This window comes from Brienomyrus brachyistius, chromosome 23 (assembly GCF_023856365.1).
Source record: "Brienomyrus brachyistius isolate T26 chromosome 23, BBRACH_0.4, whole genome shotgun sequence".
Taxonomy (NCBI): domain Eukaryota; kingdom Metazoa; phylum Chordata; class Actinopteri; order Osteoglossiformes; family Mormyridae; genus Brienomyrus; species Brienomyrus brachyistius.
In genome coordinates, this window is record NC_064555.1 from 18,909,786 (window position 1) to 18,930,334 (window position 20,549).

Consider the following 20,549-nt stretch of genomic DNA (forward strand, 5'->3'; position numbering starts at 1 on the left):
GGAGTTAACAGACCTCAGTCATAGATCCTCCAGATGTTTGACACACACATACTGTAAGGGGTTAACAGACCTCAGTCATAGATCCTCCAGATGTTTGACACACACATACTGTAAGGGGTTAACAGACCTCAGTCACAGGTCCTCCAGATGTTTGACACACACATACTGTAAGGAGTTAACAGACCTCAGTCATAGATCCTCCAGATGTTTGACACACACGTAAGGGGTTAGCATACCTCAGTCGCAGATCCTCCAGATGTTTCTGACACATAAACGTAAGGGAATAGCATACCTCAGTCATAGATCCTCCAGATGTTTGACACACACATACTGTAAGGGGTTAACAGACCTCAGTCATAGATCCTCCAGATGTTTGACACACACACATACTGTAAGGAGTTAACAGACCTCAGTCATAGATCTTCCAGATGTTTAACACACACATACTGTAAGGAGTTAACAGACCTCAGTCATAGATCCTCCAGATGTTTGACACACACACATACTGTAAGGAGTTAACAGACCTCAGTCATAGATCTTCCAGATGTTTGACACACACATACTGTAAGGAGTTAACAGACCTCAGTCATAGATCCTCCAGATGTTTGACACACACATACTGTATGGAGTTAACAAACCTCAGTCATAGATCCTCCAGATGTTTGACACACACACATACTGTAAGGAGTTAACAGACCTCAGTCATAGATCCTCCAGATGTTTGACACACACATTCTGTAAGGAGTTAACAGACCTCAGTCACAGGTCCTACAGATGATTCTGACACATAAACGTAAGGGGTTAGCATACCTGTCGCAGATCCTCCAGATGTTTGACAAACACGTAAGGGGTTAGCATACCTCAGTCGCAGATCCTCCAGATGACTTTCCAAGCACATCATCCTTTTCACTTTCTTGCACTTTTTGCATAATTTCTGTCCATTCTAATTCCCCTTTAGTAAATTATGTCTGGTGTCATCTCTGCCGTGAAATATTGTATAATTCATTGTGTTGACAGACATCTTCAAAAACCTTTCTGAAATTTCATTAAATTGTGCGTGGCACTTAACCAAATAAAGTAATTTGTTGAATCTCATGTGATTTAATTTTTTAAATCTTACCCCATGTTTAAACTAAGCCTGTTTCTGAGAATAAACAAAAAATTCTGTATATAATATATAATACTGCGTTATAACTCTCAGGTCTTGTGACCTTCTTGGGAAATAATCTTTCCAAAAATCTGTTTCACATTGTATAATGTATGTTTAGTATTATTAAATATTACTTTACTATAGCTTGCACAAGCTTTACGGCCTGTCACAAGGACCATTAATGTAAATTTGTCAAAGGGAATCAGAAACCAATTAGCCACCCTGGTGCAAAATGAAAGTTACTATGTCAGCCTTTCAGGAAAGTTGATTGATTAATGTTTCCATAAAACTGAAAATCAAAAACAAGTTTTAGGATTACTTTTGAGTTTCTTGCACAGTTTTTACATTAGTTAGGAACTATTCTTTTTGGGTTATTTGTCATTAGTTATGGGTTATCTGATAAGGGCTGTGGTTTATGGGTTATGGGTTATCAGTTATGAGGTATTCGTTGTAGGTTATTTGTAATGTGTAATGTTTTATTAGTTGGGGGATATGGGTTATGCAATATGAATTTTAGCTAAGCATTTTGGGTTATGCATTATGCGTTATTAGCTATGGGTTATGCATTATTAGCTATGAGTTATGGGTTATTCATTATGTGTTATTAGCTATGAGTTATGGGTTATGCATTATGCGTTAGATGTGCGTTATGGGTTATGCATTATGTGTTATTAGCTATGGGTTATGCGTTATTAGCTATGAGTTATGGGTTATTCATTATGCGTTATTAGCTATGAGTTATGGGTTATGCATTATGCGTTAGCTGTGCGTTATGGGTTATGCATTATGCGTTATTAACTATGAGTTATTGGTTATGCATTATGTGTTAGCTGTGCGTTATGGGTTATGCATTATGCGTTATTAACTATGAGTTATTGGTTATTCATTATGCGTTAGCTGTGCATTATGGGTTATGTGTGCATTTGGGTGGGTGTTTCTGTGAGCAGATGAAGGGTGACTTGAGTCTCAGGCTCTCTTGGGAACTGAGGGAAAGGATAAATATCTCATTGGCATATTTTGGTCATGTAAGGACAGAGACAACTGAGTGCCAGGAACCCTGCTGAACAAAACTATGGCACATTCTTAAAAGATGTCAACACGAAATCAGGGGGTAGGGGCAATTGCTTGCGGTGTCAAGGTGAGCTAACTGGCTGTTTAGCTCACAAGCAGCTCACTAGACTATATGTCACATTATCGTATGTTCACTAGTGGGAAGTATCACAGGATTGACACCTTTTCTGCGCTTTCTGTCAAACACCCTGCCTATTTCTCAGCCTTTACTTTTTCTGTAATCTCTTGTGTTACTGGGTGTTGCCAGCAGGTGCTGTGGTGGTGAAGACACCAAGATTGCAGTTTGATATAATTTTGTTTCTGTTAGAGGTACGAAAGACAGAGTTGTTGTTCAGAATATAAATATAAATGATACATGAGTTTAGCCTGTATCAGTGTGGGGCAGTGTAGGGTGAAGGTTAGGGTTAGTGTAGTTATATGTGGCAGAGGATGCTCTCTTGTCAGCTGTGGCAGGGCTCTCCTCGCTTTCTGTTTTTCCTGTATTTGGGGGAACACCAGTGAAGTGACAGGTCTGATGTGCACTGGCAGTGTCTGCAGCACAGACTGTCTGCTTCATGGCTGGGGCGCTGTCTGCAGTGGTGGATGAGAAAACAGTGATGCGAGTAATTGAGTGAAACCGAGAGGCGTGCCTTTGAATGGCTCCGCCGGTGGGCAGATGTGAGCTCCAGCTGACACACCTTCTCTGCAGTTCTGTAAAGGTCATCGTCATAAGGACGTCCAGTGTATAGCTCCTTGTGTCAGTCCTTTCTCACATACTTACATGTACAGGTGTCCCCCTGAGCAGCACATGGGCTGTGGGCATGTACAGGTGCACAGTCACGACTTTTCTCTGTTGCTTTTGTTGTGGGCATGTGCAGGTGCACAGACAGTACCTTCCTGTGGTGTTTTGGCTGTGGGCATTTGCAGGTGCACAGGTACAACCTTCCTGTGCTGCTTTGGCTGTGGGCATGTGCAGGTGCACAGGCAGTTCCTTCCTGTGCTGCCAGCAAGGCCCGGGCAGCAGGGGGCTACTTGCTTCCTAGCATGTGCTGAGGACCAGGATACACTCTACCTTATCCACAGGTTCCATCTGTCCTCACATCTGTCCATGAGAGAACTGTTCAAGTTCCCTCAGCAGTTGGCTCTAGTTGTATTTCACACCCTGTGTGTGTTTGGTAGACAAAGCCTTTAAAGCCTATTTGTGTGGTTGGCATTTTGCATTGGCCCTTATCTGATATTGCTTACACAGCTTACCAATTTTTCATTGTCTGTTTGCAGAGGTTCATTCTGTGTTGTTTACGTTGGCTTAATTTAAGGTTGCATGGGTAATAATCTTTCTGTCAGTGCTTAAGGCCCTAAGCACCCTGAGATCGACTGCCGATGGACTTTATTCCCTCGATCAAACCCTGTGCAGAGGGGTGAAGCATTTTGGGCACTGATCCAGCTTCTACTGCAGGGTACTGCACCACAGAGAGTAGCTGAGGATGTGGTCCACGTAGTTCAGTGATGGCATGCTATCACTCTGCTGCCACCTTGCTCCACTTAACACGGGCAAGGTTCCAAACCTGGTTCTGACCCAGAGAGAAGGAGTATGGGCTGAGGACAGGAGCAGTGCTGGCTCCACTGCAGGGGAGGGGCAGAACCTGATGTATCGATGAGGCAGAGATTAAGTTTTTGATTTGCAGGCCCTGCAGTCACTGCACAGAAGCAGAAAATGCATGATGCTGGGGAGATTCTTCACCTTTGTTTAGAGTGTGTCTCTGCTTTTGCATGGGCTTGTCCTTATTTTTGTTTTGTGTCTTATCCTTATCTTTGGGTATGTGTGTGTCTCTGTGTCCGTCTTTGAGGGGGTGCTGTTTGGGGGTGAGGTCAGCGCTGCATTGGGTATGTGTGTGTGTCTGTTGTTTGTGTATCTGTCAGTATGAGAGGGGGTGTGGTTTGGGGGTGAGGTCAGTGCTCCCTGGCTTATAAGCTATTGCATCCTATTGTCCTGTTGCTTGTCGTCCTGCTGTATGCTGTCAGCCAATGAAAACAATGTTTTCTGAATTATGTTTCGGTTCCTGGGAATAGGTGAATAAAGGATCTTTATTGTATTATGTTTGCCAAGCAAATACTTTTATCCGAAGCAGTTCAGCTTACAGTTTACCAGTTTAAATATTTATACAGTTGGAGGGTCCAGTGACAGGATACATACCTTTTTTTCTTGCAGGGCACAGTCAGATAGGACTGCCACAGCATGACTTGACCTGGGATTTTAAGCCCCCTGCTCTGTTGGCTCAGTTTCTATACCACTAAGCAGCTTTAATTGTGAAGTATAGAAACGGGACTGTGTTACTCTGAGTGTTTTCTTGCCTACTGCCTGCTGATACTTTGTTTGGGAAGCTCATTAAGGACGGCATGGGTCAACAAACACCTTGCTTTGATGATGGGGAGAGTAAGCCACCTAAAGGGCAGAAGGAGTAACTACACCCCAGTGCATTCTCTGGTGATGGAAAGTCTTCATCTTGGCCTGTTTTCTACTGGGTGCCTAATAATGCTGATTTATTTCTGCCATTTAGATTGGAGATTTCCTGGGGTTTTTGCCTGGAGGTATACAAATAAACTGCTGCAGTTTACTATTTGAGCTGTATTCCCAGGGAAAGCACATATCTTCAAATTATGTTTCCTTTGCCAGTTATCCTTTCAATAATGAATAGCTAGAAAGCACTCAGAAAAGTAAAATAAACGCGAAAGTGTTTCATTCTACTTCTTAGAACCCCTTCCACAGTTCCTTGTCCCTAACGGTACTGTTTTTGGAGGCTGGTCAATGCTTGAACAGAAACTGAATTGTGTGTACTGTTTGGAGAAACAGCGTCCCAATCCAGCTCCTTTTATCCTGACCAGTAGCTACATTACATGGAGATCAGAGTTTCCCCTGGCTCAAAATGAGGCTGCACCATCCTGGTCATGTGTACACACATACGTGCACGTATTCCATAACTTCAACTGGCTCAGGCAAACACTTTTTTCAAGCAGCGTGTTTTACGAGTTCTAATAATTTTTATTAAAATAATAAATAAATTATTCAGTAAATTAATAAATAAAATAATTTATTAAATGCCTTCATAATGCATTATAATGGTCAGTATAAACCATTATAATGCATTATGAAGACATTTATAATGCATAATAAATGCGTGCTACTTAATAAATGCATTATAATGCATTATGAAGGTATCCATAATGCATTTTTCATGAGTGCTTTAAGTAAAGTGTTAGCCAGTGTTCCTAGTCTGCTGGATATCTCAGATGAGAAGAATATAATTGATGGATGAGGAGTAATACGAGTTGGAGATGATGAAGATCAGAGTGTGCTTGTCCTTGGCTTCTCTTTTCCTGTCTTATTCTTGCTGATTCCATCAGACAGCACCAGGCACAACGATGGCTCTGGCTCAGCTGAGCTCTGCCGTAATGCTATGACCTTGGAATTGCGATTTGGGATTTAAAGACAATGTGGACAGGAAATGTGCTTTATGTGTGACATATCTCATTTAGTGTGTCTGTATATTAGTAAAGAAATGCAGACATTTCTGAAAAGTCGGTGAAATATGTACTGGTGGGATTTGAAGGACGGCCTTTTTGGTTTCTATACTGTGGAAGAATTACCCCTATAATCCTTTGTCCCTCAGCATGGATCAGCTGTGCTTGCGTACATGTATTGGTCAGACAGCACCACTGCACACAAATACTTACTGAGAGAGTGAAGAGAGCTCTCTGGCTCCCGTTATGCCGCTGTGACGTCCATCTGACTTTCTCCTGTCTCTCTCACACACCCACTAGCAGATGTCCCCACTTAATAAGATCATCTTAACAGTTTGCTCTGCTCAGCCACTCTCTCTGCTCTGTGATGTCAGCTGTAATGGTTACTCAGCTGTCCCACAAGGTTGCTCTCACATAGACATCCCATGATTTCCTGCACGGATACTCATTGGTAATTATTTCATCTTTTCAGGAGAATGCTGGATTATTTTTGTTACACTCTGGATTGCTGAAGCCACAACTGAGCTTCACTCCTATAACACTGGAATGACCTTCAAAAGGGATTAAATGTGAAGAAGCTCAAACTAAACAAGAAATGAAAGACAGAATGATCTTGTGAATGACAAAAACAGAACTGCAGACCGACTTTAATCTTGAAAAGGGTTAAGAGAAATGTATGCAGGCGCTGTCCAAGAGGCCCTGTTGACATGAACTCCCTGTGGGCGCGCTAAAGTTTCCCTGAGGCTTCCAGAAAAGGTGGCTCCTCCTGGGACATCGGGGCCCTGCCAGAGATTCGGAGACTGAATATATTAACCTTGAATTCTGCTTTTCACTGAAATCTTCCGGAATCTTCACAGCTTGGCCATTTGCCCAAAGGTTACTAATGCGAGCATCTAGTCGGCGGATTACGCCTCCTGTTGGATGTCAACAGGGCTGGGTGCTGACATTTACACATTTCATGCCAGGCATGCCCAAAATTTGCCTGCGTGACAGCTCAGCACCATGCAAACCCAATCATTGCAGCAGACCCACCATACAGCAGTATATATTGCTACAAACACTTGCGTCATTTGTGGGAATAGGGAGGTCAGGCCCCTTATTGCTGGCCCATGCAGTGGAGGTGAGTGTAGCAGCCAGCTCATGACTATGCAGTAGGGGTCAGTGTGGCAACCAGTTCATGGCCATGCAGTGGGGGTCAGTGTGGCAGCCGGTTCATGACCATGCAGTAGGGGTCAGTGTGGCTGCCAGTTCATGCTCATGCAGTCGGGGTCAATGTGGCAGCCGGTTCATGACCATGCAGTAGGGGTCAGTGTGGCTGCCAGTTCATGATCATGCAGTAGGAGTCAATATGGCAGCTGGTTCATGGCGAGGGGTGAAGCTGCTGAGATCCTTTGACACTGTGGGGCAGTGTGGGAAGTTGTGCCATAACATCAGGCCACCTTAGCCCGTTTGTCTGTGTATTGCACACGCAGCTGGACTATATATTTCACCTTAATTTTTTTATCACTGCTTTGTTCTTGAGGAATCTGAGAGGCCCAGATTACTGGAGGAGCTTTGAGACTGACTGCATCTCTTGGGGCTTAGAGCGGGATTTAGACTGCAGCCCTGGAGTTATGCATCGATGTAATGAATCCCTTGACAGTCTGCCTCAGCCCTCCAGTGGTCATACTATGCATTTCCCCCAAGCTGAATTTCTCAGAATCCCCTCTGTATACATTAATAAAGCAAGTTTTCACTTCCCCCATATTGCATTTTCCCAAATCCCCTCTAATAATATAAGACCAATATAAGACATAACTTGGCAGTTATGTTAAGGTAAATCATTCTCAGGGATAAACAGAGGAAGCAGGGAGAGGCTCAACAAAACACAAGAAAACAGCAAAGATAAAAGAGTCTTGGCAGGTTAAGAATGTTAAATGAGTGTTGTGCTGGTGTTGCTGTTACGAGTCGCAGGGTGTTAGCGACTGCAGATTCTGCCTGCTGGCAGCAGAGAAAGGTAACGACAAGAAACACAAGCTATAGCTTTGCAGGCAACAAGGGGCGCTGTAGCTTCTCAAAACTTTGGGTGACTGATGATGGAGGACGCTGCCTACCCCCACTCTCCTCACCGTCTAAGAAAAATATCATAATTACAGTGCGGTTGATGATGATGATGATGATGACAAATATTAGAACGGCCGCTGTTTAAGGCCGCTTTTCTAACCCCGTTGTTTTGTGCTTTGCAGGGTCATTCATGTTGGTGAACTCCTCCCAGCATGCCGAGGGGGCGCGCGCCCGTCTCTCGCTGCGCCCGCTGAGTGAGAACGACACACACTGTGTTCAGTTCAGCTACTTCCTATACAGCCGTGACGGCCACAGCCCCGGTGCCCTGCGCGTCTTCGTGCGTGTGAATGGCGGTCCCCTAGGCAGCCCCGTCTGGAACGCCTCCGGCTCACATGGCCGGCAGTGGCACCAGGTGGAGCTGGCCATCAGCACCTTCTGGCCCAGTGACTACCAGGTGAGGCTCCATGATGCTACCCAGACCAGATAGCTGTTACACTGGCCCAGTGCGAAATAGTTCAGAAATGCTGCTGGGGAGTATGGTCTTGTAAGTACTTTCATATTTTTGTATTCGCAGTGTAATGGGTACTAAACTTTAAATAGCCTAGTAAAATAGCTAGCTAGCTACCGTAACTATGCTGAAGGCAGATGGTTAATGTAGCGTAGCTTGGCTACATCATAAGGCTTCGTTGCAAGCTGATTGGCTGACCAACATGATATGATACAGTCTCGTCTTGTACCTACCATCATTTACCTATGACATGCTACGTTGTGACAGAGGTTAGTGAAAAATGGTCAATCAACTTGCCCGGCATACTTTTTTACTGGCTAGCTAGCTGGTGTAGCTACGCTTAAGGCAGATGACTAATGTAGCTAACCATTGCGTATGTCGAATCATGATTTATTCTACCCTTTTTACTTTGAATGGTGTCACTATAAATGAGCATGGACATCGCTCTCTTAAAATAAGTCATTCTCTTCTTCCCCAGCCACCTACCTACACTGTGTGTGTGTGTGTGTGTGTGTGTGTGTGTGTGTGTGTGCGTGTGTTTGCATTGATCACATGGGGACCTAAAGTGTAGTAAAACCTGAAACTTCTTTACTTTTGAAGACATTTTTCAGGTCCCCATTTGGATAATCTCAATTTTATAAAAATCTGTGAATGCAATTTAAAAAAGAAAAAAGTAAATGTTAGGGCTGGGTCGGGGTTAAAGGTATTGTGAATGGGATTATGGTTTTTCTCATGGATATGAGTGGAAGGTCCCCATTTAGATAGATATGCCAATGTGTGTGTGTCTGTCTGCCTGTGAGGGAGACAGTGAATAATTAGAGTGGAGAGCTAATGTGTGAGGCTCTGGTCATCTTAACAGCGCAAGTGGGGGATCCTTAAGTACTCCTCCCGCTCTCGCATGGCAAATGAAACAAATGTTAGTGCCCCACTCGGGCTGCTGCCTTGGAAACATCGCAGAAGTTAGTGCCCTCCTGAGCAAAACACAAGGAATGGGCAGGAGCCCAGGCCCCCAGCCTTAAAGCTCACCCCGCCTGATGTTTAAAAATCTGCGCCAGCATACTCTGAAAGCTATGAGTGGCCCGCATCTTGAATCTAACTACTGTAAAGAGAATGCAAGTAACAATAGTGGAAATCAGTTTCTAGGCCAGCAGCAGCACATTCAATTCAATTTTATTTGTATAGCACGTTTTCACATTACATTGTCTCAGAGCACTTTACAGCATCCCCCCCCAAAGCCCCCAGTGAGCAAGCCAGAGGCGACAGTAGCAAGGAAAAACTCCCTAGAAGGAAGAAACCTTAGGAGGAACCAGACTCAAAGGGGGGGCCCATCCTCCAGGGGGCGGTGGGGAAAATCAATAGATCTGTCGAGTTTGTCGCATGAGTCTGTCGCAGCATGTTTGCCTTTCTGGAACGCTGATTTCCCTTTTTACCTTTGCTGATGCCCGGTGTGTGGTGAGGAGGGATGGCAGGGCAGAGCTGGGCATCCAGGGACACTTGGTGGCAGTTTGCACTGGGACCTGGCCCCATTCTAGGGCAGTCGCCAAGTGTGCATGTGTGTGTAAATGGTGCAATAGAAATTGTGTTTCTCTAAATCGAATTTAAATAAAGGTAAAGAAAATTGTACAAAAGCTATTTACAAAAATAATCACTTATGCAGTGCATAGAGCCAGGAGCTGGTCCCAAAAGGCACAGAGCATGAGACACTTTGAATGAGATGCCAGGTTATCACAGGGCACATACACTTGTGCATTATGGGTAATTTAGGGACACAATTTCAGCTGCCCACTGAGCCACCATGTAACAGAGTCCCTGAAAGCCAGTGTGAACTGCGCTTCTTTTTGTGCACTTAGCCAATAATATGCAGCTGCAGACTTTCAGTAGCTCTCTCAGGCCCCACCACTGTCAAACCCTGCTGATCTCAAACTACGCCCCTCTCAGGCCCACCACTGTCAAACCCAGCTGATCTCAGACTCTGCCACTCTCTGGCCCCACCACTGTCAAACAAATCGCTGATCTCAGACTCTGCCCCTCTCAGGCCCCACCACTGTCAAACCCTGCTGATCTCAGACTCCGCCCCTCTCAGGCCCCACCACTGTCAAACCCTGCTGATCTCAGACTCCGCCCCTCTCAGGCCTCACCACTGTCAAACCCTGCTGATCTCAGACTCCGACCATCTCAGGCCCCACCTCTGTCAAACCCTGCTGATCTCAAACTCTGCCCCTCTCAGGCCCCACCACTGTCAAACAAATCGCTGATCTTAGACTCCGCCCCTCTCAGGCCCCACCACTGTCAAACCCTGCTGATCTCAGACTCCAACCATCTCAGGCCCCACCACTGTCAAACCCTGCTGATCTCAGACTCCGCCCCTCTCAGGCCCCACCACTGTCAAACCCTGCTGATCTCAGACTCCGCCCCTCTCAGGCCTCACCACTGTCAAACCCTGCTGATCTCAGACTCCGACCATCTCAGGCCCCACCTCTGTCAAACCCTGCTGATCTCAAACTCTGCCCCTCTCAGGCCCCACCACTGTCAAACAAATCGCTGATCTCAGACTCCGCCCCTCTCAGGCCCCACCACTGTCAAACCCTGCTGATCTCAGACTCCAACCATCTCAGGCCCCACCACTGTCAAACCCTGCTGATCTCAGACTCCGCCCCTCTCAGGCCCCACCACTGTCAAACCCTGCTGATCTCAAACTCCGCCCCTCTCAGGCCTCGCCCCTCTTGGACTATGTCCTTCTATGGCAAAGTCTGAGTGGGGCGGGACCTGAGAAGGGTGCTTGCAGCCGGACTCTACTCCACTTAGCCCCTGTGTCTGTCCGTTTTCACACAGGTTCTGTTTGAGGCCTTTGTCTCTCAGGATAGTCGTGGCTACGTGGGCCTGGATGACATCTTGCTGCTGAACTACCCCTGCCGTAAGTATGTGCAGCAGGTGACAGGGTGAAAGGGGGACAGGGTGACAACGGCTGCCCACCAGCTGTCCCAACAGGAATGACTTGACCGTGACTTTGGCCAAACTCAGGCTGCTCCCATGGGAGCCTCTCAGAAGTGAGCTCCAAGCACACATCCTGCCACTGTAGCTCAGGCATGGAAGCATTTTCATAGGATGCATCTTTCTCCTGTTGGTTGTCAAGGATACCGTTAAATTGCAGTAAAAACAACCATGCTTATTTTTTCAGGCAGGAATTTATATTTATATTCAGCAACTGTGACCCGCACCCAGTCTGGGACTCTCTGTCCGTGGCATCTGCTCGGTGGAGTCTCTGTACTGATTGGCCGCAGTTGTTTTTTGATGGCCAATGCTTTCTCCACACCAGACAAGGTGCCACACTTCTCCCGCCTGGGCGACGTGGAGGTGAACGCCGGTCAGAATGCCACCTTCCAGTGTGTAGCGCTAGGCCGTGCCTCAGAGCTGGAGCAGCTCCTACTTGAGGTGGGTTATGGAACTGTGAGGGGACATCCAGTGGCTGTGGCCTATGGGGGAGACGAGCAGGGAATTATATGTGAAGGGGGAAGTTACACCTTCAGGAACACTGATGTAGAGACAGACATGTGCAGTTGCATGTTTGCTGATGTATTGTCTCAGAGACACATTCAGGTACATTGTCATTGTACTTGCTGGACATTCTTTGGACTTCTAGGAGCACTTGGATTCACAAACTGACTCACTCACTCACTCACTCACAGTCTCCCACAGTCATTCACCTAGGCCATCTAACATGCCTCTGTCACACATAAACCCCCCATGACACCACAGACAGTCCCGAAGCAGCCTCCGACGGCCCCACCTGGGTGACTTTTTACACCAGTGTGTGTTTCCTCTGCAGGAGCACAGTGGGCCAGTGCTGCAGGCCTCCTCGGTATGGAAGACAAGCCACCGGCGCTCTGTTGGCATCTTCATGGTGGACTGGCTGGGGGGGGCGGACCAGGCAGCGGGGGGGCAGCACCTGTATCGCTGCGTCAGCCCCTCGGCTCGGGGAGCCGCCGTCTCCAATTTTGCCCAGCTCATCGTGAAAGGTGAGGCCCTGTTCCCAGTGGAACGTTCATAGTGAATGAGGTCCTGGCACTGCATTTAGGTAGGAAGCACAAGCAGTGTGTGTGAACATTAACCTGGGAGATACTGCTGACAGGAAGGGCCCTGGCACTGCATTCAGGCAGCAAGCACAAGCAGTGTGTTTGTGTGTGTGTGTGTGTGTGTGTGTTTGTGTGTGTGTGTGTGTGTGTGTGTGTGTGTAAACATTAACCTGGGAGACACTACTGATAGGAAGGGCCCTAGCACTGAATTCAGGCAGAAGTACATGCAGTGTGTGTGAACATTTATATGGGAGACAATACTGACAAGAAGGGTCCTGGCACTGCATTCAGGCAGCAAGCAGATGCAGTGTCTCTGTGAACAATAACATGCTAATTGTCACCGTGTGGCTCTGGCTTCCCAGTGAGCATTTGTGTCTCAAGTAGCCCTGCAGATGGCCAAGCTCCCTTCGGCTGCTCTAACGTGAACTGAAACATGATGTTGGTCTTAAAGGGAGCCCTCCCAAATTTGTTTATGCTATTATCTTATGGACATCAATAATTGGGAGATTCCCAGGCCCAAGCTCTCCGACACAAATTGGGCCAAAACAGAAGCGGGTTTCCGATATGAAGCTGGTGCATCCTGCAGAGAATGTGCCAGCCAAGAATGCAGCCGTCCTGACAGTGGACCTATCCGGCCTATTCCTGTCTTACAATATGGCCCTGCTATCATTGGCTGCGAGCATTTGATTGACCTGGAATTTGGCTAGAGCTACACACAGAAACTTGAGCTGGAAAAGCTTTCAGTCAGGGGCAAATCATGACAAATATAAGACAAGAATTAAAGCCAAATTAGTAAGGCAATAAAGATGGGAAGCCCAGTTTATGTTTCACTCAGCAGAATGTGGTGTTTCTGAGACAACACAAACATAATGGCTTAGCTCCACATGAAGTATCATTTTCAGTTTTTACAAACTGTTAAGTGAGTGTGTGTGTCTTGTTTTGATTGCGACTGATCCCCCCTAATAACCAGTAAATAAATAACTAACAAAATCACTTATTTATCCTTCCTTGTTTTTTTGGGGGGGGAATGGGGAGTTTCAAATTATGTGTGAAGTCTAACCTAGCCTCCCATGCTTATTTAGTTCCTAGTTCTATGGTGCGATGTGAAAGCAATACACGACACTGGCCAGAAGCTACTAAAGTTTCAGGTCGACACAGACCAGGGACTTGTGAACTGGGGCTAGGACTGGGAAGTTCCATGTGAGAGTACCCAAATTCAAATTTGATATTCAGTGTGATAAAAACTCTGTTACTTTGACATTGTGGGGACCAGTTTTTGGGCTCCACAGGGAGAAACTCAATTTTATAAAAATCTGTGACTGCAGTCAAAAAAAATAAAAATGCCCAAAGGTTTGTATTTTGTTTGGTTACTTATGGTTAAGGCTGGGGCTGGGGAGCAGTTGAGGTTGTCATTGCTGGAATTATGGTTATTCCCATAGAAATGAATGGATAGTCCCCACAAAGATATGAATATATGTCTATATCAGTAATGTAACACCCCCCCCCCACCCCCACTCTTTTGTGTCCTCCCCAGTGCCCCCCTCCCCTACCGAGCCCCCCCAGCTTCTCCGCGCTGGCCCCACCTACCTGATCATCCAGTTGAACACTGACACCATGCTGGGTGATGGCCCAGTGATCCGCCGCCAGGTGCAGTACCGCGCCGGCCACTCCACCTGGGCCGAGATACATGGTGTCAGCTCTGCCACCTACAAGGTGTGGCACCTGGAACCAGACACCGAGTACCATATCAGCGCCCTGCTGACGCGGCCCGGCCCTGGGGGGACCGGGCCACCGGGGCCACCACTGGTCAGCCGCACCCGATGTGCAGGTAAGGGGGTCTAGAGGCCTGGGGCAGTGGAACTGGGGGCAACAGGCCTAGGGGCAGCGGGTCTATGGGCCTACGGGTGGTAGGCATAGGGTCAGTGGACCTGGGGGTGGTGGGTCTGGGGGCAGCTGGGCCTGGTTGCGGCAGGCCTGGCGTCAGTCCTGGGGACAGCGGGCCTTGGGTCACACACCTAGGGTTAGTGGACCTCGGGGTGGACCTGGAGTCGGCGGGTCTGAGGACAGCAAGCCTGGTGGTGGTTTGGGGGGCAGAAGTGGGAGTGCTGGGACTGAGGGAGGTGGGCCTGTGGATAGCAGGAATGGGGGCGACGGACCTGGGGGCAGTGGGGCATGGGGGTGAGCCTAGGAGCAACAGGTCTGGGGGCAGTAAGACCAGCTCACTGCTGACAGCATCTGTCTGCAGTAGATATGGGCACAATGTACCACTTTTAGCCTGTTATGATGCCTTTCAAGTCAAACATCCTGGGCTCCTGACCCAGCAGTAACAGCTGGAGCTAGTAACTGCTGAAACGGCCTCAGTTTGTTCATCAGCCTAAATGGAGACTGCAGGGGTGAGAGCTGCTGTCAGACTTTCGCAGGAGCAGCTGCTGTGCCCCCTAGGGACCCCTTCTGGGTACAGCCTGCTGCTGAAGCCCTGGCAGGCGCACACACATATTGGCTGTAACCATGAACTCCCAGCACTTCCAGTGTGTGCTTTCCATGAGCATCTATGGGCTTTAGTCTAGCAACTCTGTGTTTAATATTAAACACACGTGTGACCTTTGCCCTGTGGGAAGCCTGAGCTGGTGTTTGTCTGAGACACTGTGCTGGGGGAGCTTCAGGCCGAAGCAGAGCTGTATGGGCACACAGCCACCTCGCCCTCCATGTGACCCAGACCAGCCCACTCTGCTTACTAATTAGATGTGAGCTGGACGTGCAGTTAAGCCCATGTGGCACTTTTGCTTGGTTCACCGGGGACCTGGATTTTTGGGTTAGCAAGGTAACTTGTCAGATTTAAGGTAGTCTGAGCTAAATGTAAGTGCACAAAGTCCATTTTAACTGGGGTTCCTTAAATCTGACAAGTTATCTAGCTGACCGACAAATCTCACTTTGTGATACAGACCCCAGGGCTGCTTGGCACAGACAGACCTTATTTTTCCTTTGGATTAACTTGCGAAGATGCCACTCTAGTAATTACAGTGTTTTGGTCATTTTTTCGTACTGGATGTCGATGTTTAATTGGAAGGCTGCATTCCACGTTAGACTGCGTAGGTATGCAGGCAGGCTGTTCCCTGCCTCCAGGAAGACTAAGGGATATATTTATACATACATGCATGTACATATGACAGTACTGCAAGTTCTTTTAATGAGCAGTTGCCCATGTTGGTTTTTCAGGATACCCCTAGGAGCTGTGTCCTGACAGGCATGTGGGGAAGCTGGCCGTTAAGGCCTCTGCCCTTTTATAGCATTTTATCTCAGGTGGTATAAGCAGAAAGAGCTTTTTACTCCTGACTTTACTTTTTCAGCATCCCAATCTGCCACTGAGCGGCTTTATAATGGAATTGCTTGTTTTTGGATAGTGCCTTTGATTGTATGATCCCATGTACCTTTGTTTATTTTGCATGTGTTTCTCACATAGCAGATGGTATTCATCAGGGTCCATTAGTCTCTTTGGTCTTGATCTTGTTTCATCTTGTCCATCTGTCTGTCTTTTTTGTCTGACTATGTATTATTATGGTGTTAACATAGGTGGGTGTGTGCAGTGTGGCTTCGTGTTTTATTTGCAGTGGAAATTAAAAATAAAGGTCTCCTTCATTGGGGGGGGGGGGGGGGGGGGCTTACAAAGTAGGAGATATCTCTTAACTTTTCAGTTCTTTTAGTTGCTCTGCATTTATTCTCTGAACACCTTGGCCTGGATTGTAAATGTAATCTAAACATTTTGCAGGAACAGTGTGTATTATTGATAAATTTGGCCAACACTGTCACTTTTTGTTCTTTTCGGTTTATTACTCTGTGTTGGGTACATATGATGATCATTTGACAGTTTCTTAAAACTAGGGCTATGAAAAACGATTATTTTGATAATGGGTGAATTATGTGATCAAGCGATCAACTAATTGATTACTTGCACCAAGACAGAGGGCTTAAAGAAAAGTGCAAATGCTTTATTTAAAAAATATCAAGAAGTATTTCAGTCACAGCATACTTACACGGTGTAGAGGATCCATTTAAAGTGACAAAGAGGCATAAAAGCAAAGATGTGATGTCTTTGTCATGGTAACAGTTGTACTTCATATCACGGAATATAGTGGTTTGACAGTCTTTTCGATAGCAACACTATTCCAGTATTTTGAAATCTTGCTGAAAAAATCTGAGATGGGGGCTTATTTTGTGAGCAAGATGGTATACCCTATTAAAGTGATACCTCCCGAGCTTAGTAAGTTTGATAAATTGGCTCATAATCTTTCACTAATATCAGTACACTGCTTGTATTTGTGTTTGTTGCAATACATCTGCCCTCTGCTGGTCTGGTGTAATGTCACTGCTGTGCACATCTGTCGTCCATGATCATCCCTGGACAAATGTATTGTGTTCACAAGACTTCACACGCACAGCCATGCGTGGGCAGTAATAACGCGTGGAAAAGTGTAGCATGAACTAGGCTTAACACACCATTGTTTTCTGTTTTTCGTTGCCAGGTGGTGATGTCAATATATGCGATTTGTGAAAGGAAAAATACAATCGATGGTTAAATGTGTTTGTCAATTATTTCTATTACTGATTATTATCAATGGTATCGATCAGTTGTTGCAGCCCTGCCTGCGGCTCCATTTCGGAAGGCTGATGTGGGGGGTTGACTGTACTGCAGAACCCCTGTGTACCATGCTAAAAGGCATTTTGTAACCGAAAGCCTTTGGAGCACCACATTTCTTAGGGTCCATACATTACCTGGTGCCCTGATGTTCCTCATCTCCTTTTCTGTCTCTCCCATTGTCCCCCTTCATCCCATCCCTCCTTCTTTTTCCCTCCCGCTCTGTCTTCCCACAGAGCCCATGCGTGCTATCCGAGATTTGAGGGCCACCGAGATCCAGTCCCGCCAGCTGACCTTGCAGTGGGAACCCCTGGGATACAACCTAACCAGATGCCACAGTTACACTGTGTCGCTGTGCTACCACTATTCCACAACGGGGGGCGGTGGCGTGCAGAACGCCACAGTGCGTGAGTGCCTGACCGTGGAGCAGGATGCCTCGCGGCTCACCTTGCGTGACTTGCCTCCCTTTCGGCCCGTGCATGTGCGCCTGGCACTCGCCAACCCCGAGGGCAGCAAGGAGGGACGGGAGGTCACCTTCCAGACGGAGGAGGATGGTGAGGCGCGCATCTGTGTCGCTGTCAATAGAGCCCCCCGCAGATTGCTGCTGTGTAGCTCTGTTTTTTTCGTTATGTGTTCTATTTTTGACCTTTTGGTTAGGCATAGTTTAACAGAAAGGCTAAGTATGTTGTACATAATTCTTCAATACAGTTCATATAAAAAGTCTACACACCCTTATTGGAATTGCAGGTTTTGTGATGCAAAGCTAGAGGTCAAGATAAACAATGTCAGACATCTTTAATCTGCCCTTGTAACCTACAAAATTAAAGGTAAAAATATATTGTAAACCTACAACTCCCTGATCTTTACTTTGCTACCGATGCTGTGATCCTCGCCGAGTCAATGATTGGGGCTCTTGAGGAACTAAGTGAGAAGTCTCTGAGGAATGTCTGGGCTTGCGAGTGTCCTGGATAAAAACCAAGATCCAGGCCTTTAATGACCTCTTTAGCCTGTGAAGTTGGCTGTTGATTATACACTACATGGACAAAAGTATTGGGACACCTGGCCATTACACCTGCAGGAGCTTTAATGACATTATATTTTAAATCCATAGGCATAAATGTGGAGGTGGTTCCCCCTTTGCAACTATAACAGTTGCCAATAAAGCATGAGATGTTTTAAATACCAACAATCGAACGAACATATCATGTCACAATTTGGAAATGCCAAATATTTCAGCAAGATGGATGCATCTTCAATATTTTGGCTGTTGAAGGTGGATGAAGCCAGTTCTATATTATGCTCATTCAATACTCCTTTTGGTGTGCACATGTTCCTCTGATTACCGTTTGGGATTTCTTCAGCTTCAGAGTGTGCACCATAAAATGATAAATGTGATCTATGAGCACCTGGAGGGAGTAGACACACCAATGGATGATGAAATCAATTGGGGAAGTTCTAAAGAAGAACTTGATTGCAGATTGAGAAAAGTCTTGGAAGCAACCCAAAAAGTGAAACTGAAATTAAATAAAGAGAAAGGCCAACTAGGGGTGACAGAGTTGACATTTGTAGGTGACATCATCAAGCGGCAAAGGTATTTATCCTGATCCCAGAAAGATTTCTGTAATAGGAGACATGCAGAGGATACAGTGTATAAAAGACATTCAGAGATTCCTTGGAATGATCAATTATTTGGGAAAGTTTATACCAAATATAGCAGAAAAAATGGCCCCATTGTGAAGATTGACGGAAAGGAAAATTGATTGGGAATGGAACCATGAACACAAATTAGCAGTCTGTTAAGAAAAGCAGCTGACAGAAGAACCAGTTCTTAAATTTTATGATCTTGCAAGGCCAATAAAAATTTCATCAGATGCATCTTAAAGTGGACTTGGTGTAGCTCTTTTGCAAAAGTATAATGGCGACTAGCGACCAGGGGCATGATGTACTTGTCTAGGTCCATGACAGACTCTGAAATATGCTATGCACAAATTAAAAAGAATTGTGCAGTATCATATATGCATGTGAAATATTCATCAGTTTGTAGCAGGTCTGCTAGCTGGAGTACAGACAGACCACAAACCTTTGATTGCATTATTTGAGAAGCCACTCTGTGATTGTCCATTTCAGCTGCAGCGTTATTCCCTGGATGTCACATATATCCCAGGGAAAGTGATGTACACTGCAGATGCACTTTCTCAGGCAGCCGATTCAAAAGAGCGGGGCAGTTCAAGAACAGACCAAGATGTTAAAATCTGCACAGATCTGATCACTGAATCATTTCCAGTTTCAAATTCAACGATGAACTATATACTAGCTGAGTCTGCAAAGGACACAGCGTTGAACAAACTGAAACAAATAATATTGGAAGGGTGGCCAAATCGGAATCAGACACTGTTCAGCAGATGTCATAGAATACTGGAACTGCGGAGCTGAACTGACATTACCTACAACGGAAATAAAATTGTCATACCAAAGACACAGAGGAAGGAAATGCTTCATGAAGGGCATCTTGAAATTGAGAAATGCAGGAAGAGAACCTATGTCATAATGTACTGGTGCAGGATTGACCATGATGTTACAACTGAGGCGACTGTGCAGTACGTATGTCAGTCTAACCAACCAAATAATGCAACAGAACTACTGAAACCACACAGCCTGCAAAGAGTGTGGTTTTGCCTCAGCCCCAGGATAACCATTAGGTCAGCTGTTCAAACCCAGGTGTGAGGAGGAGTCAGCCAGTCAGTCCTCTAATTAATAATCAATTAGGGAGCTGCAGTGAAAAGCCACATACACAGCGGCCCTTTCTGGATAAGATTGGCCACCTCTGCTATAACACTTGAGGCTGTTGCCACGTACAGAGGTAACAAATCACTTTAACAAGCATGTCATACATCTGCCATCAGTAAAATTGATTCTGATTAACCCCAAATAAAAATCATCTGATTAGCTGATAAACTGTCGGATGTCCTGAAAACTTGTTTGCATCCTACTGAGATAACCATTGTCTGCAAAAAAACTGACAATACACCTACAGAATCTTATCTTTTAGAGGTATTGATCAGGAGAGGGCTGTAAAGGAATATCAGAGCCTTGAGAGGTCCCATGGAAAACTGAAGACTATTATTGAGCAGAGAAAACGTTGTCCCACAGAAACATTAGGAAGATCAGATCAAACCTCCACAGCTGATGAAAAGACAAGGAGAATCTTACCAGGGAAGCAGCCAAGATGGCCACAGCAGCATCAAAGGGGCTGCAGGAATTTATGGCAGGTAGTTGTCATTCCTTTGCACATGTCTAGGCTTTGCACATGTGGCATGTGGTGGCAAGACAAAAGCCATATCCCACAAAACAACACTCAAGCCTGCCTACATTTTCAAAAGGTATATTGAATCACCCCATATGTTGTGGGTTTGTGTTATGATCTCATGAGAAAAAGGTTGAGTTTTTTGGCCTTAATTCTAAGAGTTGTGTTTGGCACGAAGACAAGACAGCTTATCGTCTGAAGAACACCATAGTTTCCACAAAGCATCGTGGGGGCAGCGCCAGGCTTTGGGGCTGCCTCTTTTTGTCTGG

At 46.0% G+C, this 20,549-nt stretch overlaps 1 protein-coding gene across 3 annotated transcripts in view; it reads left to right on the forward strand.

The window, feature by feature from the left end:
* The window catches only part of LOC125719471 (receptor-type tyrosine-protein phosphatase U-like), a 76,257-nt gene that overhangs the window by 23,668 nt on the left and 32,040 nt on the right, over nucleotides 1-20,549 (forward strand). For all 3 annotated transcript variants that reach the window (XM_048994266.1, XM_048994268.1, XM_048994267.1), the window contains exons 3-8: nucleotides 7,945-8,216; nucleotides 11,103-11,184; nucleotides 11,587-11,702; nucleotides 12,097-12,286; nucleotides 13,878-14,171; nucleotides 17,213-17,530. In XM_048994266.1, coding sequence (XP_048850223.1) covers nucleotides 7,945-8,216; nucleotides 11,103-11,184; nucleotides 11,587-11,702; nucleotides 12,097-12,286; nucleotides 13,878-14,171; nucleotides 17,213-17,530 — 1,272 coding nt within the window. The remainder of the gene's footprint in view (nucleotides 1-7,944; nucleotides 8,217-11,102; nucleotides 11,185-11,586; nucleotides 11,703-12,096; nucleotides 12,287-13,877; nucleotides 14,172-17,212; nucleotides 17,531-20,549) is intronic.